At 47.4% G+C, this 27,808-nt stretch overlaps 2 protein-coding genes across 9 annotated transcripts in view; one reads left to right on the top strand and one right to left on the bottom strand.

Annotated features, from left to right (window-relative positions):
- Nucleotides 1–904: 904 nt before the first annotated feature.
- nudt13 (nudix (nucleoside diphosphate linked moiety X)-type motif 13) lies at nucleotides 905–24,055 on the bottom strand. Of its 5 annotated transcripts, none has more exons than XM_078199491.1 (9): nucleotides 23,728–24,055; nucleotides 21,701–21,859; nucleotides 17,925–18,064; nucleotides 16,510–16,617; nucleotides 15,399–15,505; nucleotides 11,263–11,388; nucleotides 10,493–10,604; nucleotides 4,848–5,002; nucleotides 905–2,184 (listed from the first exon to the last, which is right to left on the bottom strand). In XM_078199491.1, exons 2-9 carry the CDS (start codon nucleotides 21,781–21,783, stop codon nucleotides 1,996–1,998), a joined length of 1,020 nt encoding a protein of 339 aa, XP_078055617.1. In that variant the 5' UTR covers nucleotides 21,784–21,859; nucleotides 23,728–24,055; the 3' UTR covers nucleotides 905–1,995. The 5 variants fall into 5 exon arrangements, with proteins under 5 accessions (XP_078055617.1, XP_078055618.1, XP_078055616.1 ...); XM_078199492.1 differs by having other exon boundaries at nucleotides 21,701–21,903; nucleotides 23,860–24,055; XM_078199490.1 differs by having other exon boundaries at nucleotides 23,860–24,055.
- Nucleotides 24,056–24,754: 699 nt separating this feature from the next.
- p4ha1b (prolyl 4-hydroxylase, alpha polypeptide I b) overlaps nucleotides 24,755–27,808 on the top strand; it is a 91,030-nt gene continuing 87,976 nt past the window's right edge. For 2 of the 4 annotated variants that reach the window (XM_078199457.1, XM_078199453.1), the window contains exon 1: nucleotides 24,755–25,024. The gene's annotated coding sequence lies outside the window, so the exon portion shown is untranslated. The remainder of the gene's footprint in view (nucleotides 25,025–27,808) is intronic. The other 2 variants (XM_078199459.1, XM_078199456.1) reach the window with 1 other exon arrangement.

Below are 27,808 nucleotides of genomic sequence, written 5' to 3'. Positions count from 1 at the left end.
AAACTGAATGTCAGACTTGTACTGTATTTCATAGCACATCTAAAGGAGCACATTACTCACCAAATAGAGCAGACTGTGTATACCTCACAGGTGTTACCTAATGTGTCAGGGATTGCAGCTTTCAATGTAAAAAAACCAGGCCTCCTGTTAGAACTTTTTAAACTGATGCTTAGCCATTTATCTAAAACGACTCATTAAACATGCTAATTGCACTGACTTCGAAGTGCCCTGTTATTTCTGTCAGAAGTGTGACTGTAAACACTATTTACTGTGCTCACCACATTCCTTGGTAATCATTAACTCCAATTATTTTCAAAACACCCAACATAAAATGAAGAGGCTTCATCTGTAAAGCTAAATGTTTTTAATTGCATTCAATTATCTATGGATAGGATTCAACAGGCGTGCAATTTAGTTCCACTGCTGTGAAGAAACACAGCATTTTCTTACATGATGCCACAATGTTTCTTTGGCGAGTTGAGGCCACCTGTCAGAAGGTAGGGTAGGGGGAATCCCGTGGGTGTGTCAACATTTTAAAGGGTTCGAGAATTCCCTCTGTACAGTTTCAACCCACCCACGCGGACCCAACCACCAACCCACCACATTGTGGTTTGCACAAATTAGTCCCTCACAGCCACTGTGATAACTGAATAGAGGCAGTCCCACCTGAGGACATTTTAGAAGCCCTTACTTTCATCTTGATCCCACTTCAGTGGCTTTAACAGTGCACAGTGACATGATCATGGCTGGATCTTTCACATGCACAAGCTGAACATCCTTTCTTTTCTCTGTGACAGCCGACGTAACAACTACTGCACTTTAGAAAAAGATTCATCGTGTTAAGCACTGAGGTATTAAAAGACACTCAAGAATGTAATCGTTAATATATCACAAAATCAAGATATTTGCTTAAATATTTAATTGAATTGCATTTTAACTGGATTTAATCGTTTAAACTGCAATTATTGCTATTCAGTCCATACAAAAAGATTAAACCTGCTTCTTTATCAATTATTCTAATTTGTCATGTAATTATCCGAGTGATTGATGCAGATAAAATGTGGGGAAAATCATTTTAATTGCATGTTATCATATCTACGTTACCAGCACCCCTCTGAAACAATGCCTCAAACTCCAAGAAAATTATTTTTGCAATTTATGTAAATTAAATCAACCTCCCCATCTCATTCCAGGTTTTCTCATGTTTCTCATACTCCAGTCTGATTTGAGACTCATGCAACATGAATGTGGAGTTTAGAAGGATGAGGGGGGACCGCAATGAAACTTACAGAATACTGAAAGGCCTGGATGGAGTGGATGTGGGGGAAGATGTTTCCATTAGTAGGATCCGAGGGCACAGCCTCAGAGTAAAAGGGATGACCCTTTAGAACTGAGATGAGGAGGAATTTCTTCAGCCAGAGGGCGGTGAATCTGTGGAATTCATTGCCACAGAGGAGGCCGGGTCATTGAGGGCATTTAAGACAGAAATAAGATAGGTTCTTGATTGGTAAGGGAATCAAAGCTTATGGCAAAAAGGCGGGAGAATGAGGTTGAGAAACTTATCAGCCATGATTGAATGGAGGAGCAGACTCGATGGGCTGAATGGCCTAATTCTGCTCCTATACATTGTGGTCTAATATAATCAGTTTTTGTGAAAGGAAACTTTTCTTTGGGAAAACATCTGCATTAAACATTTTAAAACCCTTCTGAAAATCTCAGGATGTTACTTCTAAAGTAGGCACATTGGAAATAACCAGAGTATTATTTATAATTAACCGTTCAGGATCCAAGCTAATGAGGCATTTGCATGATGAACACCTCTCTCTCCCTGCTATATAGGGGATACAGATATTTCTCTTTATAAAATGATAGAGAAAAATCTGATACGACGCATTTTTTGCAGCGGCTTCATTAACAGCTGACCCACATAACATGAAAACCAGATTATAAAGAGGCAGTAACCAGTCCCAGTAACAATCCAGCGACTGCAGAATTTCAGCATGGTTGCTGCCTTTGGTTCCATTCCTTGATTAGTTGGTGTGCTACAGCCCACGGTGGGGGAATCCAGAATGGAACATCTCCCATTTCTTTCTGGGTAGGCATCCTTTTACGTTTTAAAGCTTCCGCTATCACCTTGGCATCAAACCAGCGGGCGTCCTCAAGTTCTATGGGGTTCAGGTCGATCTGTAGCCACAACAAAATGCAAGTGTGATGTGGAGATGCTGACGTTGGACTGAGATGGGCACAGTAAGTAGTCTCACAACACCAGGTTAAAGTCCAACAGGTTTATTTGGTAGCACGAGCTTTCGGAGTGTCGCCCCTCACCTGATGAAGGGGCAACACTCCGAAAACCCGTGCTACCAATTAAACCTGTTGGGACTTTAACCTGGTGCTGTGAGACTACTTAAAATGCAAGTGAAAATTAAAACACTGGTGGTGAAAAACAACTGGTCAAATACAACTACAATTCCAGAACTTCTCTCGAGCTTATAAGGCGATGCAGGAGCTATAGCAGGTCTGCAACTGGTTAAAGGTTATAAATAATTGGAAACTAGCTGGTTGCCTGTGTGCCAGTGCTCCGAGTGGGTTAATGACTCTCAAGTTCCAATGAGGTTCTGATATTTACCTGACAAGGGAAATACTTTCTGTATAAAGACTATGTGGTCCATATCGTTTTTTTAAGCCACAATCCAAAGTCCTATCATCATAATTTGTGCTATAGTTTTTCTATGTTCTATTTATAGGTAGGTCTAGAAGGTAGGGATGAGTTCGGCACAACTTGTGGGCCGAAGGACCTGTTTGTGCTGTAGCTTTTCTATGTTCTATGTTCTATATCTGTGCGATCAGTGAAAGCAGGATTTCCAATCAGTTTGTGAATTTGATGTTGACATTTCTCTCTGGCTGCTCATTATCCTCAAAATGCTCAGTTAATTAAGAGTTTTGACTGCAAATCTTAACACAGGGATAAAAATTAAACAACAGATCACCCAAGATAAGTATGAATAAGGATCAGCAACACATTTCTGGCCTTGTCAGTGATACACACATCCCAAGAATGAACAAAACAGGATTTGGTACAGCTTTTTGAGGGATGCAATGGCGTAGTGGTATTGTCACTGGGCTGGTAATCCAGATACTCAGGATAACACTCTGGGGACTCGGGTTCGAATCCCACCACAGCAGATGGTGAAATTTGAATTCAATGAAAATCTGGAATTAAAAGCCTAATGATGACCGTGAAACCATTGTTGACTGTTGCAACAACCCATCTGGTTCACTAATGCCCTTTACCTGGTCTGGCCAACATGTGGTTTATTCTTAAATACCCTCCGAAGGGCAATTAGGGATGGGCAATAAATGCTGGCTCAGTCTGAGACGGCCACATCCCATGAAAGAATGAGGAAAAAAGTCTTTGCTGATTCGCTTAGAAAAAGAGTTGGTAGTTTGAGAGGGAATAATAAAGACATCTCGGGCAAGTCACTCTACCAGAGAAGAGATGCTGGTAAATTCTGAGACCAAAAGAACTCTGCTAACCAAGATCTGGAAGAGAGAGTTGGAATTTCTTGAGCAGGTAATAAGAAATTGTGATTTAGAAAGTGTGATGCTGATGGGAAAGATCAATGGTTAAAGAGATTGATTGAGATAAGCAAAGAATGATCTTTCTAAAGAGCCTCGCAAACTGGATGAATGTACCACCAACGATGGTGGTCCACGTCTCCACAGCAAGATAAACAGAAAAACCCTTGGTCACCAATGTGCTCTTTAGGGCATGCTATCTGAAGGGACAGGTATCATTAAAGAACTATTTAGAGGATGATAGTATGTTTAGAAACGTGCGTTTAGAGTATACAGTATTTATGATAGATATGATGGTATCTTCACTCACCCAGCGGGAAGCACTATGACTTCTGAGTCAGAAATTGTGGGTTCAAGTCCCATTCCAGAAACATGAGCACAGATTTGAACTAGACTGTTGGAGGAGTTATCTTTGGACTGGAGTAAAAAAGATCTGTCAGAACTGCTTTGAAGAAGAGCAGGGGAGCTCTCCCTGGTGTCCTGGCTAATATTTCTCTCAACCAAAATCATTGGTCATTATCTTGTTGCTGTATGTGGGAGCTTTGTGTGTACAAACTGGTTGCTTCATTTCTGACAATATATCGATAATAATTCACTGATTATGACACCCTGAGGATAGATAAATGCAAATCAAGAATATAGGCGAGTGGGCGAACTGGTGGGTTAATGAGATTCAAATATATGTACTACGGGGTCACACCCTTGATTACGTCACTGGCGAGGGATGGGGAAGATTCGAGATCGCGATCTTGCCAGTGACATCTGCAACTTCCAGATCTCGCGACCCCGCTGGCATTCACACAAACGCTGATCACCCCCTGATATGTTGGTGAAGGTTTTGGAGAATTTGGTAATGCAGGAGGCGATTGCTATCTGACCACAAAAATCAATTGCCAGCCCTCTCTTGTCAAGCAGTGAATTGCCTTCAATGTGATGTGCCATGCACAGGGGATTGCTGCATCACACCCACAGATCCTCCTGCAGCGAGTTCCTCTTCCCAGGCAACCTTGGCCACTCTTGTTACCTGCTGCTGGTTGCTTACAGAGTAGCACTGGCAAAGCCATTGGATGTGGTTGTCTGGTGTCCTATTCAGTTGTGTAGAAGGGAGGATGAAAGAATGTGAAACAGAAAAACAAACAAGACATTTCAGGGACGGTACAGTAATTTTTCTTGGTTTTCCTTACGCCATTGGGATCAGGACATTAATTTGCAGAATCCTAGTCACTATCACTCTGCTTTCTCTGATCTCCACAAATCTGAACACAATTTACCTTGTTCTGCCCTGGATGCACCAGCGCATGGCATGCAATCATCAGTGAGTTATTGGGAAAGGGCCAGTGCTGGGATGCAGAATACTCAAATGAGGACACTTCCAATCCAACTTCCTCGGCGACCTCCCGTTGCACAGACTCCTCCACAGTTTCCCCTGGGAGAAGTGAAAAAATGAATTAAGAATCGACATTCTGCCGGGGAAAAAAAGATGTTGCAAATCAGTTTGAAAGTGCCAGTTCCCAGCCATTGGGAGATATTCTTGTATCAACTTGATGCATTGTATTTTGGCCACGCTCTAGTACCTTTCTCATTTAAGGGTGACAAAAACCAGGGGCCATAAATACAAGATAGTCCCCAGTAATCCCAATTGAGAATTCAGGAGTAACCTCTTTATTCAGAGTGGTAGAACTCACTATCCTAAGGGGTAGTTGAGGAGAATGGCATTGATAGTTTTGAGGAGAAGCTGGATAAATGGCTGGAATCCATTATTAAAGAGGAGATAGCAGGGCATCTGGATAGAAATGGTTCGATCAATCCGACGCAGCATGGATTCATGAGGGGAAAGTCGTGCTTGACGAACATGTTGGATTTTTATGAAGATGTGACTAGGGCGGTTGATGGAGGAGAACCGGTGGATGCGGTGTTTTTGGATTTCCAAAAGGCGTTTGATAAGGTGCCCCATAAAAGGCTGCTGAAGAAGATTAGGGCACACGGAGTTGGGGGTAGTGTGTTAAAGTGGATTGGGGACTGGCTATCCGACAGGAAGCAAAGAGTCGGAATAAATGGGTGTTTTTCCGGTTGGAGGAAGGTAACTAGTGGCGTGCCGCAGGGATCGGTACTCGGGCCGCAACTGTTTACCATTTATATAGATGATCTGGAGGAGGGGACGGAGTGTAGGGTAACGAAGTTTGCAGACGACACAAAGATAGGTGGAAAAGTGAATCGTGTGGAGGACGGAGAAGATCTGCAGAGAGATTTGGACAGGCTGAGTGAGTGGGCGAGGATATGGCAAATGGAGTATAACGTTGATAAATGCGAGGTTATACACTTTGGAGGAAATAATAACAAATGGGATTACTAAGGCCATGCAGGGAGGTTTAAACTGATTCGGGGGGGGGGGAGGGATCCTGAGTAGTGGGGCTGAAAGTGAGGGATGCATGGATGGGGACTGCAATGCACGGCATTGCAGAGGTGGGGTGGAGCAGGGTTTGAAATGTGTATACTTCAATGCCAGGAGTATTCGCAATAAAGTGGGTGAACTTGCAGCGTGGATCAGTACCTGGGACTTCGATGTTGTGGCTATTTCAGAGACATGGATAGAGCAGGGGCAGGAATGGATGCTGCAGGTCCCGGGGTTCAAATGTTTTAGTCGAAGTAGGGAAGGAGGTAGAAGAGGGGGAGGGGTAGCATTATTGGTCAGAGATTGTATCACAGTGTCAGAGAGGAGGTTTGATGAGGACTTATCTGTTGAGGTAGTATGGGCGGAGATTAGAAATAGGAGAGGAGAGGTCACCCTGTTGGGAGTCTTTTATAGACCTCCTAAAAGTTCTAGAGAGGTTGAGGAAAGGATTGCGGAGTCAATCCTGCTTAGGAGTGAAAGTAATAGGGCAATTGTTATGGGGGATTTTAACTTGACTAATATTGACTGGAATTGTTATAGCTCTAGCTCGTTAGAGGGGTCAGTTTTTGTTCAAAGCGTGCAGGAAGGTTTTTTGACTCAGTATGTAGACAGGCCAACTAGAGGTGAGGCTATATTGGATCTGGTGCTGGGAAATGAGCCAGACCAGGTGCTAGACTTGGAAGTTGGTGTGCATTTTGGTGATAGTGACCACAATTCGGTTACGTTCACCTTAGTGATGGAAAGGGATAGGCATGAACCTCGGGCCAGTGGTTTTAGCTGGGGGAAGGGTAATTATGAGGCTATTAGGAGAGAATTAGGAAACATAGGTTGGACTAGGAGATTACAGGGACTGGGAACGTCCGACATGTGGAGTTTTTTCAAGGAGCAGCTACTGCGAGTCTGTGATAGGTATGTCCCTGTCAGGCAAGGAGGAATTGGTAGGGCTAGGGAACCGTGGTGCACCAAAAAAGTTTCTTTGTTGGTTAAAAAGAAAAAGGAGGCTTATGTTCGGATGAGACGTGAGCACTCGGGTAGTGCACTAGAAAGCTTTAGATTGGCTAAGAGGGAGTTGAAGAGCGAGCTTAGAAGGGCTAAAAGGGGACATGAGAAGACTTTGGCGGATAGGGTTAAAGAGAATCCTAAGGCGTTCTATAGGTATGTCAAGAACAGAAGGTTGGTTAGGGCAAGTTTAGGGCCAGTTATAGATGGCAGAGGGAAGTTATGTGTGGAACCGGAGGAGATTGGTGAAGCATTGAACCAATATTTCTCTTCGGTGTTCACGCAAGGGGACATGAATATAGCTGAGGAGGACACTGGGTTGCAAGGGAGTAGAATAGACAGTATTACAGTTGATAAGGAGGATGTGCAGGATATTCTGGAGGGTCTGAAAATAGATAAATCCCCTGGTCCGGATGGGATTTATCCAAGGATTCTCTGGGAGGCAAGAGAAGTGATTGCAGAGCCTCTGGCTCTGATCTTCAGGTCGTCGTTGGCCTCTGGTATAGTACCAGAAGATTGGAGGTTAGCGAATGTTGTCCCATTGTTTAAGAAGGGGAACAGAGACTTCCCCGGGAATTATAGACCGGTGAGTCTCACTTCTGTTGTCGGCAAGATGTTGGAAAAAATTATAAGGGATAGGATTTATAGTTATTTGGAGAGTAATGAATTGATAGGTGATAGTCAGCATGGTTTTGTGGCAGGTAGGTCGTGCCTTACTAACCTTATTGAGTTTTTTGAGAAAGTGACCAAGGAGGTGGATGGGGGCAAGGCAGTGGACGTGGTATATATGGATTTTAGTAAGGCGTTTGATAAGGTTCACCATGGTAGGCTTCTGCAGAAAATGCAGATGTATGGGATTGGGGGTGATCTAGGAAATTGGATCAGGAATTGGCTAGCGGATAGGAAACAGAGGGTGGTGGTTGATAGTAAATATTCATCATGGAGTGCGGTTACAAGTGGTGTACCTCAGGGATCTGTTTTGGGGCCACTGCTGTTTGTAATATTTATTAATGATCTGGATGAGGGTATAGTTGGGTGGATTAGCAAATTTGCTGATGACACCAAAGTCGGTGGTGTGGTAGACAGTGAGGAAGGGTGTCGTAGTTTGCAGGAAGACTTAGACAGGTTGCAAAGTTGGGCCGAGAGGTGGCGGATGGAGTTTAATGCGGAGAAGTGTGAGGTAATTCACTTTGGTAGGAATAACAGATGTGTTGAGTATAGGGCTAACGGGAGGACTTTGAATAGTGTGGAGGAGCAGAGGGATCTAGGTGTATGTGTGCATAGATCCCTGAAAGTTGGGAATCAAGTAGATAAGGTTGTTAAGAAGGCATATGGTGTCTTGGCGTTTATTGGTAGGGGGATTGAATTTAGGAGTCGTAGCGTTATGTTGCAACTGTACACAACTCTGGTGCGGCCGCACTTGGAGTACTGTGTGCAGTTCTGGTCCCCACATTACAGGAAGGATGTGGAGGCTTTGGAGAGGGTGCAGAGGAGGTTTACCAGGATGTTGCCTGGTATGGAGGGGAGATCCTATGAGGAGAGGCTGAGGGATTTGGGATTGTTTTCGCTGGAAAGGCGGCGGCTAAGAGGGGATCTTATTGAAACATATAAGATGATTAGAGGTTTAGATAGGGTGGATAGTGATAGCCTTTTTCCTCTGATGGAGAAATCCAGCACGAGGGGGCATGGCTTTAAATTGAGGGGGGGTAGTTATAGAACCGATGTCAGGGGTAGGTTCTTTACCCAGAGGGTGGTGAGGGATTGGAATGCCCTGCCAGCATCAGTAGTAAATGCGCCTAGTTTGGGGGCGTTTAAGAGATCCGTAGATAGGTTCATGGACGAAAAGAAATTGGTTTAGGTTGGAGGGTCACAGTTTTTTTTTTAACTGGTCGGTGCAACATCGTGGGCCGAAGGGCCTGTTCTGCGCTGTAATGTTCTATGTTCTATGTTCTATCTCAATGGAAACAAATTAAAACATGCTACCGTGCAAAGGGACCTGGGGGTCCTTGTGCATGAGACGCAAAAGCCCAGTCTGCAGGTACAACAGGTGATCAAGAAGGCAAATGGGATGTTGGCCTATATTGCGAGGGGGATAGAATATAAAAGCAGGGATGTCTTGATGCACCTGTGCAGGGCATTGGTGAGGCCGCAGCTGGAATACTGTGTGCAGTATTGGTCCCCTTATATGAGGAAGGATATATTGGCATTGGAGGGAGTGCAGAGAAGGTTCACCAGGTTGATACCGGAGATGAGGGGTTTGGATTATGAGGAGAGGCTGAGGAGATTGGGTTTGTACTCGTTGGAGTTTAGAAGGATGAGGGGGGATCTTATGGAGACTTATAAGATAATGCGGGGGCTGGATAGGGTGGAGGCGGAGAGATTCTTTCCACTTAGTAAGGAACTTAAAACTAGAGGACACAGCCTCAAAATAAAGGGGGGTCGGTTTAAGACAGAGTTGAGGAGGAACTTCTTCTCCCAGAGGGTGGTGAATCTCTGGAATTCTCTGCCCACTGAGGTGGTGGAGGCTACCTCGCTGAATATGTTTAAAGCGCGGATGGATGGATTCCTGATCGGTAAGGGAATTAAGGGTTATGGGGATCAGGCGGGTAAGTGGTACTGATCCACGTCAGATCAGCCATGATCTTATTGAATGGCGGGGCAGGCTCGAGGGGCTAGATGGCCTACTCCTGCTCCTATTTCTTATGTTCTTATGTTCTTATGAGGGGAGAAAGGAATCGAAGGATATAAAGTTTATTTTATTGGTCACAAGTAGGCTTAGCGGCATGGTAGCGCAGTGGTTAGCACTGCTGCTTCACAGCTCCAGGGTCCCGGGTTCGATTCCCGGCTCGGGTCACTGTCTGTGTAGAGTTTGCACATTCTCCTTGTGTCTGCCTGGGTTTCCTCCGGGTGCTCCAGCTTCCTCCCACAATCCAAAGATGTGCGGGTTAGGTTGATTGGCCAGGTTAAAAATTGCCCCTTAGAGACTTGAGATGCGTAGGTTAGAGGGATTGGGGGTAAATATGTGGGGGTAGGGCCTGGGTGGGATTGTGGTCGGTGCAGACTCGATGGGCCGAATGGCCTCCTTCTGCACTGTAGGGTTTCTATGATTTCTATGATACTTACATTAACACCGCAATGAAGTTACTCTGAAAATCCCCTAGTCGCCACATTCCGGCACCTGTTCGGGTACACAGAGGGAAAATTTAGCATGGCCAATGCACCTAACCAGCACGTCTTTGGGACCGTGGGAGGAAACTGGAGCAGACACAGGGAGAATGTGCAGACTCCGCACAGACAGTGACCCAAGCCGGGAATTGAACCCGGGTTCCTGACGCTGTGAGGCAGCAGTGCTAATCACTGTGCCGCCCTTACGATGTCTCCTCACAAACAGATTAGAAAAGGGTTTTGGAAATAATTCAGGTGATAGAAGGAACAAAACAAAAACCCATCATAGTTAAATCAAAATGGTTACCTGCTGTTTACACAATCTTGGATATGACATTATCTGTAAGAAAAGCGAATTACCAATATCACAGAATCCAGCGAGGGCACTGTACATTCCAGGGGGAAATGATTCCTGGCGTGCCAGCAGGCACTGTGCTCCATCAGACACCAGCACAATAATCACAGGAGACATCTGTTAAATAAGGAGTTTCACAAAGTGCCTTAGCAGTTAGCTGTAGAAATGTTTGCGATTGATTGAGAGTTTTAAAAAATAACAGTAACAACGATTCAAGACAGCAGCTGCTCCTTTGCTAATCTGACTGAATTGCAATGTCATAGAATAGAATCCCTACAGTGCAGGAGGCCATTCGGCCCATCAAGCCTGCACAGACAACAATCCCACCCAGGCCCTGTCCCCGTAACCCCACACATTAGCCACGCTAATCCCCCGACACTGAGGGGCAATTCAGCTTGGCCAATCCACCTAACCTGCACAGCCAGACTGTGGGAGGAAACCGGAGCACCCAGAGGAAACCCACGCAGACACGGGGAGAACATGCAAACTCCACAGAGACAGTTACTCGAGGCTGGAATCAAACCCGGGTCCCTGGCACTGTGCCATCATGCTGCCCAAATTCGTGGTTGAGAGTCACAGAACCTGAGGGGGAAGTGAGTGGTAATTCCCTCTGGGTTGTATTACAAACACCCTAAGCAAGAAAATTAGTGAATGGATATATCACACAGAGCTTGGGTACAATGTACATTGTGGGAATACAGGGTTTATTATATAAAGCAAGAAGATAGAGAAAGAATTTAGCTTTGCCAGGGAAAATTAACTGAATGCTCCCTACCTGTGGGTAGTAGATTATTTCTTCTGTGCTACAGACACGTTTACTGCCTGACACATTCTTCTGTGTTGGGCGTCCCGTTTGACTGCAGTAGAGATGTGTGCTGTGCCAACGGAGAAGGCCCTGTGCCTAAAAGACACCATTATTGTCTCGATATGTCCAGACAGGCAGTCTGACCTGAAGTACAAGGCCAGACTGAAACCTCAGTGCACAATGCTAACCCAAGAAGGTCGTTCTTTATCGTAAAGCAAAGCTGATAAAAATCAGACAGCAAACATTTGTCAATATTTCACAGCAATCCTGCAAACTGCCTACCAGTAAAGGAGACAACCACACATTGGAACTTCACAATAATAAAGATGAATAGATAAATAATTGGTGCATTGAAACGTCTTCAAGGTGACAAATTGTGATGACTTTACAAATAAAACAATAATTATAATTCAGATCATATAGTTATAGACAATTAAAATAAGAATGCATAAAATTATAAAAGGATTACAGAATTATGACCAATTCAATATACAAATAATTAAAATACGATGCAATAAAGATTCACCTCAACACTAGGTGATGTTTAATGATTCAGAGTCGTAAGGGGAAAATAAAACAGGACTGTCGAATACAATCGAAGGTCAAACATCTCTGAATTCTATGTAATAAAAAAGACATTTGACTTATTCAGCTGCTGTAAGTCAGTGTGGAGTGAGCCCCTGGTTTAATGGTTAGCTTTCCCACCTTTGAATCTGCCACAGCAGATTGTGGCACCATTGCGATTATGTAACTGGACCAATGACCTAGAGTCATGAATTCAAATCCCACCACGGCATGACTTGGACAAAGGAAGCGAATGTACGACTGGCAAGTTAGTGATGACACAAAAATCAGTGGGAAGGCAAACGGTGAGAATGACACAAAGAGTCCACAGAGGGATATAGACAGGTGAGGCGAGTGGGCAAAAGCCTGGCAGATAGAATATAATGTAGGAAAATGTGAAGTTACGCACTTTGATAGGATAATAAAGGAGAATATTATTTAAATGGAGAAAGACTGCAGAAAGCTGCAGCAGCGAGGGATTTGGGCGTCCTCGTGCTTAAATCACAAAAAGCTAGCACGCAGGTTCAGCAGGTAACAGGGAAGACAAATGGAATGTTTATTTCAAAGGATCGGAATATAAAAAGAGGGAAGTCTCACTAAAACTATACAAGGCATGAGTTAGACCATACCCAGAATACTGTGAACAGTTTTGGTCCCCTCATCTATGGAAAAACTTTCTTATGAGGAGAGATCAAGTAGGTTGGGCCTATACTCATTGGAATTTAGACAAAATGGGAGGCGACTTTATTGAGACATAGAGGATTCTCAGGGGGCTTGACAGGGTAGATGTTGAGAAATTGTTTCCTCTTTTGGGAGAGTCTGGGACCAGAGGGCATAATCCCAGAGTAAGGGGTTGCCCATTTAACACAAAGATGAGGGTAATTTTTTCTCTCAAGAGGGTAGTGAACCTGTGGAATTCTTTATCACAGAAGGTTGTAGAGGCTGGGTCGTTAAGTATGTTTGAGGCTGGGATAGACAGATTTTTAATCAGTAAGGGAATCAAAGGTTATGGGGATAAGGAGGAAAAGTGGAGTTGAGGATTACATCAGAACAGCTATAATCATCTCATTGAATAACAGAGTAAACACGGTGGGCTAGAATACAAAAGCAGGGATCTATTGCTGAGGCTTTATAAGGCTCTGATCAGAGTATTGTGAGCAATTTTGGGCCCCATATCTAAGGAAGGATGTGCTGGTTCTGGAAAGGATCCAGAGGAGGATCACGAGAATGATCCCAGGAATGAAAAGCTTGGCATATGAGGAGCGTTTGAGGACCCTGGGTCTGTACTCGATGGAGTTTAGAAAGATGGGGAGGGGAATCTCATTGAAACTTATAGAATACTGAAAGGCCTGGATAGATTGGATGTGGGAAAGATGTTTCCATTAGTAGGCGTGACTAGAATCCAACGGCACAGCCTCAGAGTAAAGTAACGACTCTTTAGAACCAAGATGAGGATGAATTTCTTCAACCGGAGGATGATGAATCTATGGCATTCATTCCCACAGAAGGCTGTGGAGGCCAGATCATTGAGTGTGTTTAAGACAGAGATAGGTAGGTTTTTGATTGGTATGGGGAACAAAGGCTACGGGGAAAAGGCGGGGGAATGGGCTAGAGAAACATATCAGCCATGATTGAATGGCCGAGCAGACTCAATGGGCCAAATGGTCTAATGTTGCTTCTATATCTTCTGGCTGAATAGCCCACTTCTGTTCCTCCATCTTATGACCTTATAGCAGTCGGTGAATTGAATCCAATTAATTAAATAAATCTGGAATGAAAACACTGGTATTAATAATAGTGACCATGAAACCATTGGATTGTTGTAAAAATCCACCTAGTTCAGTAACGCCCTTTAGAAAGGAAATTCGCCATCCTTACCCAGTCTGGCCTCCTTGTGGCTTCAGACCCACAGCAATGTGGCTGATTCTTAACTGCCCTCTGAAATATCTGAGCAAGCCAATAAGTCAGCTCACCGCTGCCTTCTCATGGGCACAGCGGGATAAACAATAAATGCCGGCCTTTCCAGCGACATCCACATTCTTTGAACTAACTATAAGGTTTGACATGGCAAATGGAGATCTAAGTTTTGGTTTCAGAATTCGAGTATGTGGGAGAGGCAAACCTGCTGCCCCAGTGAATGAGCTGGGAGGGCCCATAAAACCCTCCCTATTTGTTGGAGAGAAAGTGCTTATGTCACTGTTGGTCAGTCAGGGCGGCACGGTGGCACAGTGGGCGGCACGGTGGCACAGTGGGCGGCACGGTGGCACAGTGGGCGGCACGGTGGCACAGTGGGCGGCACGGTGGCACAGTGGGCGGCACGGTGGCACAGTGGGCGGCACGGTGGCACAGTGGGCGGCACGGTGGCACAGTGGGCGGCACGGTGGCACAGTGGGCGGCACGGTGGCACAGTGGGCGGCACGGTGGCACAGTGGGCGGCACGGTGGCACAGTGGGCGGCACGGTGGCACAGTGGGCGGCACGGTGGCACAGTGGGCGGCACGGTGGCACAGTGGGCGGCACGGTGGCACAGTGGGCGGCACGGTGGCACAGTGGGCGGCACGGTGGCACAGTGGGCGGCACGGTGGCACAGTGGGCGGCACGGTGGCACAGTGGGCGGCACGGTGGCACAGTGGGCGGCACGGTGGCACAGTGGGCGGCACGGTGGCACAGTGGGCGGCACGGTGGCACAGTGGGCGGCACGGTGGCACAGTGGGCGGCACGGTGGCACAGTGGGTTAGCACTGCTGCCTCACAGCGCCAGGGACCTGGGTTCGATTCCCGGCTTGGGTCACTGTCTGTTCTCCTCGTGTCTGCGTGGGTTTCCTCCGGGTGCTCCGGTTTCCTCCCACAGTCCGAAAGACGTGCTGGTTAGGGTGCATTGGCCGTGCTAAATTCTCCCTCGGTGTACCCGAACAGGTGCCAGAGTGTATTCTAGCCCACCATGTTTACTCTGTCATTCAATGAGATGATTATAGCTGTTCTGATGTAATCCTCAACTCCACTTTTCCTCCTTATCCCCATAACCTTTGATTCCCTTACTGATTAAAAATCTGTCTATCCCAGCCTCAAACATACTTAACGACCCAGCCTCTACAACCTTCTGTGATAAAGTGGGGATTTTCACAGTAACTTCATTGCAGTGTTAATGTAAGCCTGCTCGTCACACTAATAAATAAACTTTATTAAAAAAAAGTAAAGTTTAACATGACTTTCAGACTAGTCTCAGAGAGAAGAATGTGAAGATACAAAAATTGCGGTAAGCCAGTGGCCTTGTTACGGCCAACTCAACTTTATAATTACTGGAAGATGTTCTGAAAACAACTATAATAATGAGAGGCACCAAGATGCTGCAAAACCCACAAAATATGCAGCCTCGATAAGACCCTGATCGCCGCCCCTTGTCAGTACACAGTAGGACTTGGTGTGTTTAACCACATCCACTCCCAGATGAATGTGTTCATGATGCAGCAAAGGGTCTAAATCTAATACTTGTTCCTGAAAGGAAAGAATGGACGAAGAAAGCTTTCTTAAGCTAATGTTCTACCTGGGACAGCAAGGGCGCATCCTTTCCATCCAGGAGGAAGAAGGCTTTCCGCAAATCAACAAACGTTCCCTTCAGAACTGACTCTGCTTTGGCCTTTTCAATTCTACCTGCAGTTAAAAGCACAGGTTGGAACATCATCCTTCGTCAACTGTGTTGTGGGCACTGGCACTTTGGGAGTCTCAAGCTTTTAGTGCTTTTGAAATGCGATTACTTAATAACGTTTCAGGCTGTTCTGCCAGCAAGAGACTCGGAGGTCACAAGGAGCAGTTGAGAAGGGAATTGAAACAATGGAATAAACAAGATTTCAATGCAAGGGTGAGTTTTGGTGAATCAGGAACAAGCAGGGAAGGGGAACAAGCTGCATACAGAATACAAAGGAAACATGCATTTTAATGGAGGAGATTTGGGCAAGAGGGTTGACTACTTACTTACATGAGGAGCAAACAGAATGATACAGCACAGGAGACGGCCATTTGGCCCACTCAGTCAGTGCCAGCTCTTTGAAGAGCTTTCCAATTATTCCCTTAAGAATTTATCCCACACTTTTTGGAAGTTGGTATTGAATCTGCTTCCAGCAACCTTTCAAGTAATATATGAACGTCAGTGAAGAAGGAACAGAGTTACATGAATGCGGAGCAAGCAAATGAAGTAATCTGACCCATCTGTCTCAGACGTACGCAGATATCAAGATCTGTACAGTGTTGTTCCATTAAAATAAAAGTTCTACAATGATCTGATTTGATTTGTCATTTGTATTAACATACAGTGAAAAGTATTGTTTCCTGCGCGCTTTACAGACAAAACATACCGTTCATAGAGAAGGAAATGAGAGAGGGCAGAATGTAGTGTTACAGTCATAAAAGAGTTAGAATGAAGTTTTAGAAGCATAGAATGAGTGGAAAAGATAGAATTAGGAGGTAGGCTGGGCACAGCTTGCAAGAAGTCGCCTCACTCCAGCGCCATCTTGGAATATGAACCAACAAAGGAAATGTATATACTTATCTCCAACCACATCTTGATATATTGCACTGTAGGAAAGGTGCACACTACAGTGTTACTGTATGTAAGGTTACATTCATTTCACAAACAGACAATTTCAGGCTCGTCTTACCTAGATCAAGAGCAAATTGTGCCACATGATTCGCTGTGCAGCCAATCAACACGGATTCTTCCATATACTTCTCCTTCTGCTTCAGTTTCTGAAGAATTCTGTTCAGCTCTGGAAGGGAAGATACCTTGTTTAAAACAGCACCGTTTCTGTGTTCGAGGAGACAAGTTTGCACACACGAGTTACATCACAGATAAGCCATGCTCTCATTGAATGGTGAGAACAAGCTCAAGGGATTAAGGAAATAAGAAACAGGAGCAAGAACTGACCATTCGGCCCCTTGAGTTTGCTCCGCCATTCATAGTCAATCTTTACCCCAACTCCCGATTTCCTGCCACACCCCATTTCCCCTGAGAGATCAGCTGGACGGTGGCAGAATGGTACTCCACAGGCCTGGGCTAATGCTTCAGGGACACAAGTTCAAATCCCACCACGGCCGTTGGGAAATTTAAATTCAATGAATTAATAAATCTGGAATTTAAAAAAACTAGCGTCAGTAATGATCATTAATCCACTGGATTGTTGTAAATAATGCCTCTGGCTCACTTCAGAGGAGGAAATCTGCAGTTCTTATCCAGCCTGCCCTCCATGTTATTCCAGACGCACAGCAAGGTGGTTGGCTCTGAACCGGGCTCCGAAACGGCCTAGAACGTGCAACAGAAGCTGATTCAAGAAAATGTTGTGAGCCACCAACCACTCAAGGGCAACTTGGAAGGAGCAATAAAATCCTGATTTGCCACTGATGCTCATGATCCCACGAATGAATAAAAATAAAGTCTAAAACTTATCAAACTCAGTTTTGAATGATGGGAACATCCACAACCCTCTAGGGTTTACAAATTCCAAAGATTCACAGCCCTCTGGATGATCTCCTCCTGTTCCTAAATGTAAGTTAAAATAAAAGTTGCAAGTGTTGCATCCTGTGTTAATCCTGCAATCTAGCACGGATTGTCAGATCCTGCTTATACTAACTTGGGTATTTAAACAGCAGTCCACGGTCACTGATATACAACCTTTGGACAGCTCTTGCATTGTTTTGCAAACATTTTTTTTTGAGGGTGGGGGGGGGGGGGGGGGGGGCGGTTGAAGAGATAGTGAGGGAGAATCCTCCTCCATTGAAACATTGGACAACCTGTCAGCAAGGGTAAGAGGCAGTGGATGTTGTTTTATGTTAGAGTACGCAGTCCCTTAGCGATCAATCCCCCACTTTCAGTTTTTGAAAGATAAACAGAGGATTGACACAGACACCACCTCCCACCGCCCCCACCTCCCACCGCCCCCCCCACCGCCCCCACCTCCCCCCCGCCCCCACCTCCCCCCCGCCCCCACCTCCCCCCGCCCCCACACCTCCCACCGCCCCCACACCTCCCACCGCCCCCACCTCCCCCACCTCCCTATTGTTCCGCAGCATTTTGTACCTGAGGCTGTCACAAATGGCGCGGTGTATTTGTTCTCACTCCTCTGCAAAAGGGGACAGAAATTGTGAAAGAGGAGGAAGGCTCCAGATCTCAGTGCCTTCCGGCAAACTTCATCGTCCTCTTTCAGTTCAAGCAGGTGGCTGCAATTCAAAAAGAATAGATTTCATATATCAACTACAACAGTCAGTCCACGTTTCCAGAGGTGAGGTAACAAATCTGCATCAGAAGCAAGAAGCATCCAATACTTGACAGATCCAACAGTTATCTGGTGTACTGCATAGCCAACCATTTTTGCCAAACGTCCTAATGCACCTACTTTGGGGCAGCCTACATTGCCATTGACTTTAAAGGTATCGTGTGCATGCTCAGTATGCCCCATATGCCTCATTGCCAAGCAATGACCATCACCAATAAGAGACACTCTAGCCACCACCCTTTGACATCAAATAGTGTAACCATCACTGAATCCCCCACTGTCAACATCCTTGGGGTTACCATTGACCAGAAACTCAACTGGACTCACCACATAAACACAGTGGCTACAAGAGCAGGTCAGAGGCTGGGAATACTGCAGCGAGTAACTCACCTCCTGACTCCCCAAAGCCTATCCAGCATCTAAAAGGCACAAGTTAGGAGTGTGATGGAATACCCTCCACTTGCCTGGATGGGTGCAGCTCCAACAACACTCAAGAAGCTTGACACCGCTGCACGGTGGCACAGTGGTTAACACTGCTGCCTCACAGCGCCAGGGACCTGGATTCGATTCCCGGCTTGGGTGACTGTGTGTGTGGAGTCTGCATGTTCTCCCCATGTCTGCATGAGTTTCCTCCGGGTGCTCCGGTTTCCTCCTACAGTCCGAAAGACGTGCTGGTTAGGTGCATTCGTCATGCTAAATTCTCCCTCAGTGTACATAGAACATAGAACATAGAAAGCCACAGCACAAACAGGCCCTTCGGCCCACAGGTTGCGCCGATCACATCCCCACCTCTAGGCCTATCTATAGCCCTCAATCCCATTAAATCCCATGTACTCATCCAGAAGTCTCTTAAAAGACCCCAACGAGTTTGCCTCCACCACCACCGACGTCAGCCGATTCCACTCACCCACCACCCTCTGAGTGAAAAACTTACCCCTGACATCTCCTCTGTACCTACCCCCCAGCACCTTAAACCTGTGTCCTCTCGTAGCAACCATTTCAGCCCTTGGAAATAGCCTCTGAGAGTCTACCCTATCCAGACCTCTCAACATCTTGTAAACCTCTATCAGGTCACCTCTCATCCTTCGTCTCTCCAGGGAGAAGAGACCAAGCTCCCTCAACCTATCCTCATAAGGCATGCCCCCCAATCCAGGCAACATCCTTGTAAATCTCCTCTGCACCCTTTCAATGGCTTCAACATCTTTCCTGTAATGAGGTGACCAGAACTGCGCGCAGTACTCCAAGTGGGGTCTAACCAGGGTCCTATAAAGCTGCAGCATTATCTCCCGACTCCTAAACTCAATCCCTCGATTAATGAAGGCCAGTACGCCGTACGCCTTCTTGACCGCATCCTCCACCTGCGAGGCCGATTTAAGAGTCCTATGGACCCGGACCCCAAGGTACCAAACAGGCGCCGGAGTGTGGCGACTAGGGGAATTTCAGAGTAACTTCATTGCAGTGTTAATGTAAGCCTACTTGTGACACTAATAAATAGACTTTAGATCTAGGACAAAGCAGGCCGCTTGATTGGCACCACATCTACAAACATGCACTTCCTCCACCATCGACGCTCAGTAGCAGCAGTGTGTACTATCTACAAGATGCACTGCAGCAACTCACCAAAGATCCTTAGACAGCGCCTTCCAAACCCAGGACCATTTCCATCTAGAAGGACAAGGGCAGCAGATACATGGGAACACCACCACCTGCACGTTCCCCTCCAAGCCACTCACCATCCTGATTTGGAAATATATCGGCCGTTCCTTCACAATCGCTGAGTCAAAATCCTGGAATTCCCTCCCTAACGGCATTGTGGGTCAACCCACAGCACGTGGACTGCAGCGATTCAAGAAGGCAGCTCACCACCACCTTCTCAAGGGGCAACTAGGGATGGGCAATAAATGCTGGCCCAGCCAGCGACACCCATGTCCCACGAATGAATATAAAAAATATCTTATGGCAGGAACATACACAGGGAAAATTGGTGACAGAGTAGCACCAGCAGGGATACTGTTGGCTAGCTTTCTTCTTGGTTGGAAGTGGATGTGACATGAAGGAGAGCCAACTACAGAAAATAAAAGGACACAGAATTGGGCTAAAAACTATAGTAAGAAGTTTAACAACACCAGGTTAAAGTCCAACAGGTTTATTTGGTAGCAAAAGCCACACAAGCTTTCGGAGCTCTAAGCCCCTTCTTCAGGTGAGTGGGAATTCTGTTCACAAACAGAGCTTATAAAGACACAGACTCAAATTACATGAATAATGGTTGGAATGCAAATACTTACAACTAATCAAGTCTTTAAGAAACGAAACAATGTGAGTGGAGAGAGCATCAAGACAAGCTAAAAAGATGTGTATTGTCTCCAGACAAGACAGCCAGTGAAACTCTGCAGGTCCACGCAACTGTAGGAGTTACAAATAGTGTGACATGAACCCAATATCCCGGTTGAGGCCGTCCTCGTGTGTGCGGAACTTGGCTATCAGTTTCTGCTCAGCGACTCTGCGCTGTCGTGTGTCGCGAAGGCCGCCTTGGAGAACGCTTACCCGAATATCAGAGGCCGAATGCCCGTGACCGCTGAAGTGCTCCCCAACAGGAAGAGAACAGTCTTGCCTGGTGATTGTCGAGCGGTGTTCATTCATCCGTTGTCGCAGCGTCTGCATAGTTTCCCCAATGTACCATGCCTCGGGACATCCTTTCTTGCAGCGTATCAGGTAGACAACGTTGGCCGAATTGCAAGAGTATGTACCGTGTACCTGGTGGATGGTGTTCTCACGTGAGATGATGGCATCTGTGTCGATGATCCGGCACATCTTGCAGAGGTTGCTGTGGCAGGGTTGTGTGGTGTCATGGTCACTGTTCTCCTGAAGGCTGGGTAGTTTGCTGCGGACAATGGTCTGTTTGAGGTTGTGCGGTTGTTTGAAGGCAAGAAGTGGGGGTGTGGGGATGGCCTTGGCGAGATGTTCGTCTTCATCAATGACATGTTGAAGGCTCCGGACATATCTGTCCTTGTTAAACGTAATTGCAAAGGTTCAACAGCTTCATTTATTCCATGAACCAGTGCAGCCAGTGCTGAGCACCATTTCTTTCTTGAATCTATTCTGCAATATAACCAGGCCAACCTCAAGTACCAGATTACCACACTGATGTTGGTACACTGATCTTGCACCTCTGGAATCTGGGTTAAAATCTGAAGCAGAATGGTGGGTCTGAATTAGATTCCTTCTGAGATCTATATATACATATAGATATCTGTTGTTATTTATTAGTGGGAAGACATTCACTATGCAATTTAACCCGAGATTGAGGCCAAAAGGGAGCCAAAGCGAGAAACGGAAATGTTTGCAAGAGCGCAATATAAAATCCTCCTGAAATTGGAATTAACTCATTTCTGGCTCATGCTGGAGGCAATTTTACTTTGCATCTACCATGTGCTTTGCTTGATCTGAGAGTCCAATGTTGATACCGCATGGTAAACATGGAACAGCACTCCTATTCACCACTGACACCTCTAGACTCAATGAGCAGGAAAATGCACAGACTAGAAATAAATAAACGGGAGGACAATGAGATAACACTCACCGCATCCGACTGACGTAATTCGAAACCAATCTGCAGGATATCTGCATGGTCGAGATGTTGAAATTCCTCAAGAGAGACATCATTTTCTGTTTGCAGTTCCAGTTTGGAATTTGTGACAAAGTCCCTCCAATCTCTCCGAGCCACCAAGATCAACATAAGCTGCTCAGAAAGAGAATCGAGTCAAAGCCCAAACACAAGGAACCCTGCAGAGTAAACAAAACAGTGAAAGAATCACCTACCTTCCCTTACCATGAGATAATATTGTATCTTCCATTGGGTGGCACGGTGCAGAACAAGAATCCAGAAGCAAAATGTATTACGCAACTTTCCTAAACCTCCGGATTAAAGTACATTGGTACAAAATTGGGGCAGCACAGTGGCAAGCACTGCTGCGTCACAGCACCTGGGACCTGGATTCAATTCCCGGCTTGGGACACTGTGTAGGGTTTGCATGTTCTCCCCGTGTCTGCATGCGTTTCCTCCGGGTGCTCCGGTTTCCTCCCACAATTCAAAGATGTGCGGGTTGGGTGTATTGGCCATGCTAAATTGCCCATAGTGTCCTGGGATGTGTAGGTTAGAGGGATTAGTGATGATGATAGTTTCTAGGTCTTCACCTGCCATAGCCTTTTTGTCATCAATTTTTGGCATGTTATTTGTGTCTTCCACTGTGAAGACCGACACAAAATACCTGTTCAATGCCTCAGCTATTTCCTCATTTCCAGTTATTAAATCCCCCTTCTCATTCTCTAAGGGACCAATGTTTACTTTAGCCTCTTTTTCATTTTGTAGAAAATTGCTGTCTGTTTTTATATTCTGAGTTAGTTTACACTCATAATCTGTCTTACTTTTCTTTATAACTTTTTTCATGGCTTTCTGTTGACTTTTTAAAGATTTCCCAATTCTCCATGTTCCCACTAACCTTTGCCACTTTCTATGCATTTTCTTCCAATTTTTAAATGTAATAAAGGGCGGGTGGGAAGGGGTTGAGGGATTTTAGGAAGTGGGAACAATGCAGATAAAGTCAGCAATGGTAGAACAATTGGATGGAGGTAATGCACAACATGGCACAAGTTAGAGTAATGAAGGTGGATGAGGAATTAGTGTGGGGGTGTGATGAGAGGGAGGGTATGGCTAGTTGGGACTGTGACCCCTGGTTCTGGACTCCCCCACCATCAGGAATATCCTCCCTGCATCTACTCTGTCTAGTCCTGTTAGAATTTTATAAGTCTCTATGTGATCCCCCCCCGCCTCATTTGTCTGAACTCCAGCGAAAACAATCCTAACCTAGTCCATCGCTCCTCGTACATCAGTCCCGCTGTCCCCGGAATCAGCCTGGTAAACAGCGCACTGGGGCAGAGAGTGCAGCAGACACAGACAGCACAGTGGGGCAGACACCGGGACAGACAGCGCAGTGGGCCAGACACCGGGACAGACAGCGCAGTGGGCCAGACACCGGGACAGACAGCGCAGTGGGCCAGACACCGGGACAGACAGTGCAGTGGGGCAGACACCAGGACAGACAGCGCAGTGGGCCAGACACCGGGGCAGACAGTGCAGTGGGGCAGACACCAGGACAGACAGTGCAGTGGGGCAGACACCGGGGCAGACAGTGCAGTGGGGCAGACACCGGGACAGACAGTGCAGTGGGGCAGACACCGGGACAGACAGTGCAGTGGGGCAGACACCGGGACAGACAGTGCAGTGGGGCAGACACCGGGACAGACAGTGCAGTGGGGCAGACAGTGCAGTGGGGCAGACAGTGCAGTGGGGCAGACACCGGGACAGACAGTGCAGTGGGGCAGACACCGGGACAGACAGTGCAGTGGGGCAGACACCGGGACAGACAGTGCAGTGGGGCAGACACTGGGACAGACAGTGCAGTGGGACAGACACTGGGGCCCTCTGTCTGTGTGTGTGTGTGGGGGGGGGGGGGGGTAGGTTCTCAATGCGATCTCCGGGCCTCACCGACCGCGCAAGGCCGCCCGCGGAGCCCCGGTTTGTATCTCGGGATCCGCCCCTTCCGCCGCCCGAGAGCCGCCGTTACCCGGGGCAACGCCGCGGCCCTTGTCCCGCTGCCTGTCAACCAGAGGGAGGAGGGCGCAAGATGGGTTCCTCTGGAGTCCACTCCACAAACACCCTCCCTCTCAGCACAGACTCACCCACAGCAACGCTCGGGGATTCCCCACACCGTGTTGTAGAAATTAGTGGGATGTTGTTGGGTTTAATTAATGTTATTCCAGTTGTGATGATTGGCGCCTTCACAGCGACCCCGATGGTCGGAGGTCATTACGGTCAATGGGAGTGCCGCCTTTTAGCGCCCCCTGCGGTCGGAGGTCAGAATGATTGGGATTGGCACTGGGAGGAATGCGGGGAGGCTCACCCGCAGCGCCCCCAGGTGCTCGGAGGTCATGTAGAGTAGCGTTGGCACTGCGAGGAGTGCGGGAGGTTCACCCGCAGCGTTCCCTCGCTGCTCGGAAGTCATAATGAATAGCGTTGGTGCTGGGAGGAGTGCGGGGAGGTTCACCCGCAGCGCCCCCGGTGCTCGGAGGTCATGTGGAGCAGCATTGGCGCTGGGAGAAACGCGGGGAGATTCACCCGCAGCGCCCCCCGGTGCTCGGAGGTCGTGAGGAGCAGCATTGTTGCTGGGAGGAGTGCGGTGAGGCTCACCTGCAGCGCCCCCCACTGCTCGGAGGTCATAATGAATAGCGTTGGCGCTGGGAGGAGTGCGGGGAGGCTCACCCGCAGCGCCCCCTCGCTGCTCGGAGGTCATAATGAATAGCGTTGGCACTGGGAGGAGTGCGGGGAGGCTCACCCGCAGCGCCCCCGAGTGCTGGCAGGTCATGTGGCGCAGCATTGGCGCTGGGAGGAGTACGATGAGGCTCACCCGCAGCGCCCCCCGGTGCTCGGAGGTCGCGAGGAACAGCGTTGGCACTGGGAGGAGTGCGGTGAGGCTCGCCCGCAGCGCCCCCTCGCTGCTAGGAGGTCGTGAGGAGCAGCAGCGTTGGCACTGGGAGGAGTGCGGGGAGGCTCGCCCGCAGCGCCCCCTCGCTGCTCGGAGGTCGTGAGGAGCAGCAGCAGCAGCAGCGTTGGCTGAGGAGAGCGGACTATGTGAGAAGCTGCACGTCCAGGGACGAGTAGGGGGAGGCGGGCCCGAGGAAGGGAGCCAAGCTGGCGGGGCCTTGCCTTTGGGCTAAGGGAGGGGGGATGACAGGAGAGCGGCGGCCCGCCTCTATGGGCCGCAGAGTGACAGCGGAATGAGCTGGGGCTGAGGCCAGAGGAGGCCCCAGTGAGGGAGAAGGATTGCACCGCAGAGACAAGGCCGAGGTAGGATTTACTGCAACTTTCCCCCTCATCCTGCACGGCGAACAAATACAACACTGCCACAAAATAGGTGTCAACATTTAGGTGGTGGGGGAAGAAAATATAAACAACTTGTGCAATTAATCCTAATCTTTAGTTGTGAACATGGAAGAATGAGAGAATTCTTTTTAAAAAAATACATTTCTATTTAGATTTCCATTCATAGAATCCCTGCAGTGCAGAAGGAGGCCATTCAGCCCATCGAGTCTTCCACTGGCCACAATCCCACGCAGGCCCTATCCCCCATAACCCCACACATTTACCCTAGCCAGCCCCCCTCACACTAAGGGGCAATTCAGCACGGCCAATCCACCTAACCCGCACATCTTTAGACTGTTGAAAGGAAACCGGAGGAAACCCACGCAGACACGGGGAGAACGTGCAGACTCCGCACAGACAGTGACCCCAAGCCGGGAACCGAACCCGGGTCCCTGGCGCTGTGAGGCAGCAACGCTAACCGATTGTACCACCGCGCCGCCCAATTCTGAGAATTCTCGATTCTGTATTTTTTTCAATTTCAAATGGGGCTCGGAATTCAGATCAAGAGACACAGCGTGCAGCATATTCAACACCCCACGTTGCCAGAGAGGTGAACTACAGAAGATCAGAGCTGTACTGCCATTGGCTTGATGGGCCAAATGGCCTCCTTCCGCACTGTAGGGATTCTATGAATTCGGGTCTAAGGATGAGCCCCACCCCCACCATCTTCTGCTACCCTGCCCTCTGACTAAACGTCAAATACCCCATGGGTGACAGATTTTGTCACCGCTGGCGGCACGGTGGTTAGCACTGCTGCCTCACAGTGCCAGGGACCCGGGTTCGATTCCTGGCTTCGGTCACTGTGCAGAGTTTGCATGTTCTCCCCGTGTCTGCATGGGTTTCCTCCGGGTGCTCCAGTTTCCTGCCACAGTCCGAAAGGCGTGCTGGTTAGGGTGCATTGGCCATGCTAAAGTTTCCCTCAGTGTACCCGAACAGCTGCTGGAGTGTGGCGACTAGTGGATTTTCAGAGTAACTTCACTGCAGTGTTAATGTAAGCCTACTTGTGACACTAATAAATACACTTTACATTACAGTGACATGCAAGTTATCCTCGCCATACAACAATATCCTACTATCAGATCGGTACGGTAGCACAGTGGTTAGCACTGCTGCTTCACAGCTCCAGGGTCCCGGGTTCGATTCCCGGCTCGGGTCACTGTCTGTGTGGAGTTTGCACATTCTCCTCGTGTCTGCGTGGGTTTCCTCCGGGTGCTCCGGTTTCCTCCCACAGTCCAAAGATGTGCGGGTAAGGTTGATTGGCCAGGTTAAAAATTGCCCCTTAGAGTCTTGGGATGCATAGGTTAGAGGGATTAGCGGGTAAATATGTGGGGGTAGGGCCTGGTTGGGATTGTGGTCGGTGCAGACTCGATGGGCCAAATGGCCTCCTTCTGCACTGTAGGGTTTCTATGATTTCTATGATATCCTGTTTGTGAGGTACCGGGCAAGCTTCAGTTCTTTCATTTGTTCCAAGGCACTTGGCATAAATATATATTGGTGTAACACAATCACTCAATGTTGTAAAATATTTCCCTCTGTGCTGTTTGCCAACTCAGTTATCGCCCACCCACACAATGACGGGACCAGTCAAGTGAAAATAATCCAGTGGCAAAGTTGGGAGATGAAGTATGAATGTAAGAAATAGGAGCAGGAGTGGACCATTTGGCCCTTGGAGCCTGCTCCGCCATTCAATAAGATCATGGCTGAGATTTTGCATCAATTCCACTTTCTCATCCCACCCCTTAATTCCCAAAATTCTATCAATCTCAGACTTGAATATTTCAGACTAAGCATCCACAACCCTCTGGGGTAGAGAATTCCAAAATATTCGCAACCCTCTGAGTAAAAGGATTGCTCCCCATCTCAGTCCTAAATAACTGACCCTCTCAGGAAATAGCCCCTCAGCATCTACCTGTCAAGCCTTCTGAACAACTTTCAGTGAGTTCACCTCTCAATCTTCTAAACTCCAGAGCATATGTGGGGGTAGGGCCTGGATGGGATTGTGGTCGGTGCAGACTCGATGGGCCGAATGGCCTTCTTCTGCACTGTAGGGTTTCTATGATTTCATATGCTCAGGTGAGTTGAGAGTGAATGCCCTTGACATCAAGGCAGTTTATGACCGAGCGTGACATCAAGGAGCCCCAGCAAAACTGGAGTCGATGGAAATCTGGGGGCAAACTCTCCGTTAGTTGGCAGTCATACTGAGCACAAAGGAAAATGGTTACGGTTGTAGGAGGTCAGTCACCTCAGAGCCAGGAGGTCATTGCAGGAGTTCCTCAGGGTAGTACTCCAGACCCAACCATCTATGGTTCTATGATTCTATAAGGGCTGGCAGATGGGAGTTCAGGTGTTTCTAATGTGTCGGTGTGGACTCGATGGGCCTCTTCTGCACTGTATGGTTCTATGATTCTATCTTCAGCTGTTACATCAGTCACCATCTTCATCATAAGGTCAGAAGTGAGGAATGTTCACTGAAGATTGCACAATGTTCAGCACCATTTGCATCTCCTCAAATATTGAAGCAATCCGTGTCCATATACAACATGACCTGGACAAGGCTCGGGCTAATAAGTGGCAAGTAACATTCATGCCACACAAGTGCTGGGCAATGACCATCTCCAACAAGAGAGAGTCCAATCGTCTCTCATTGACGGTTCAATGGTATTACCATTACTGAATCATCCTGGATCAGCATTCTGAGGGTTATCATTG

The sequence above is a fragment of the Mustelus asterias genome, chromosome 28 (assembly GCF_964213995.1).
Source record: "Mustelus asterias chromosome 28, sMusAst1.hap1.1, whole genome shotgun sequence".
Classification (NCBI taxonomy): Eukaryota; Metazoa; Chordata; class Chondrichthyes; order Carcharhiniformes; family Triakidae; genus Mustelus; species Mustelus asterias.
Note: the sequence above shows the minus strand (reverse complement) of the source record. Positions and strands in the feature narration are given on the sequence as shown.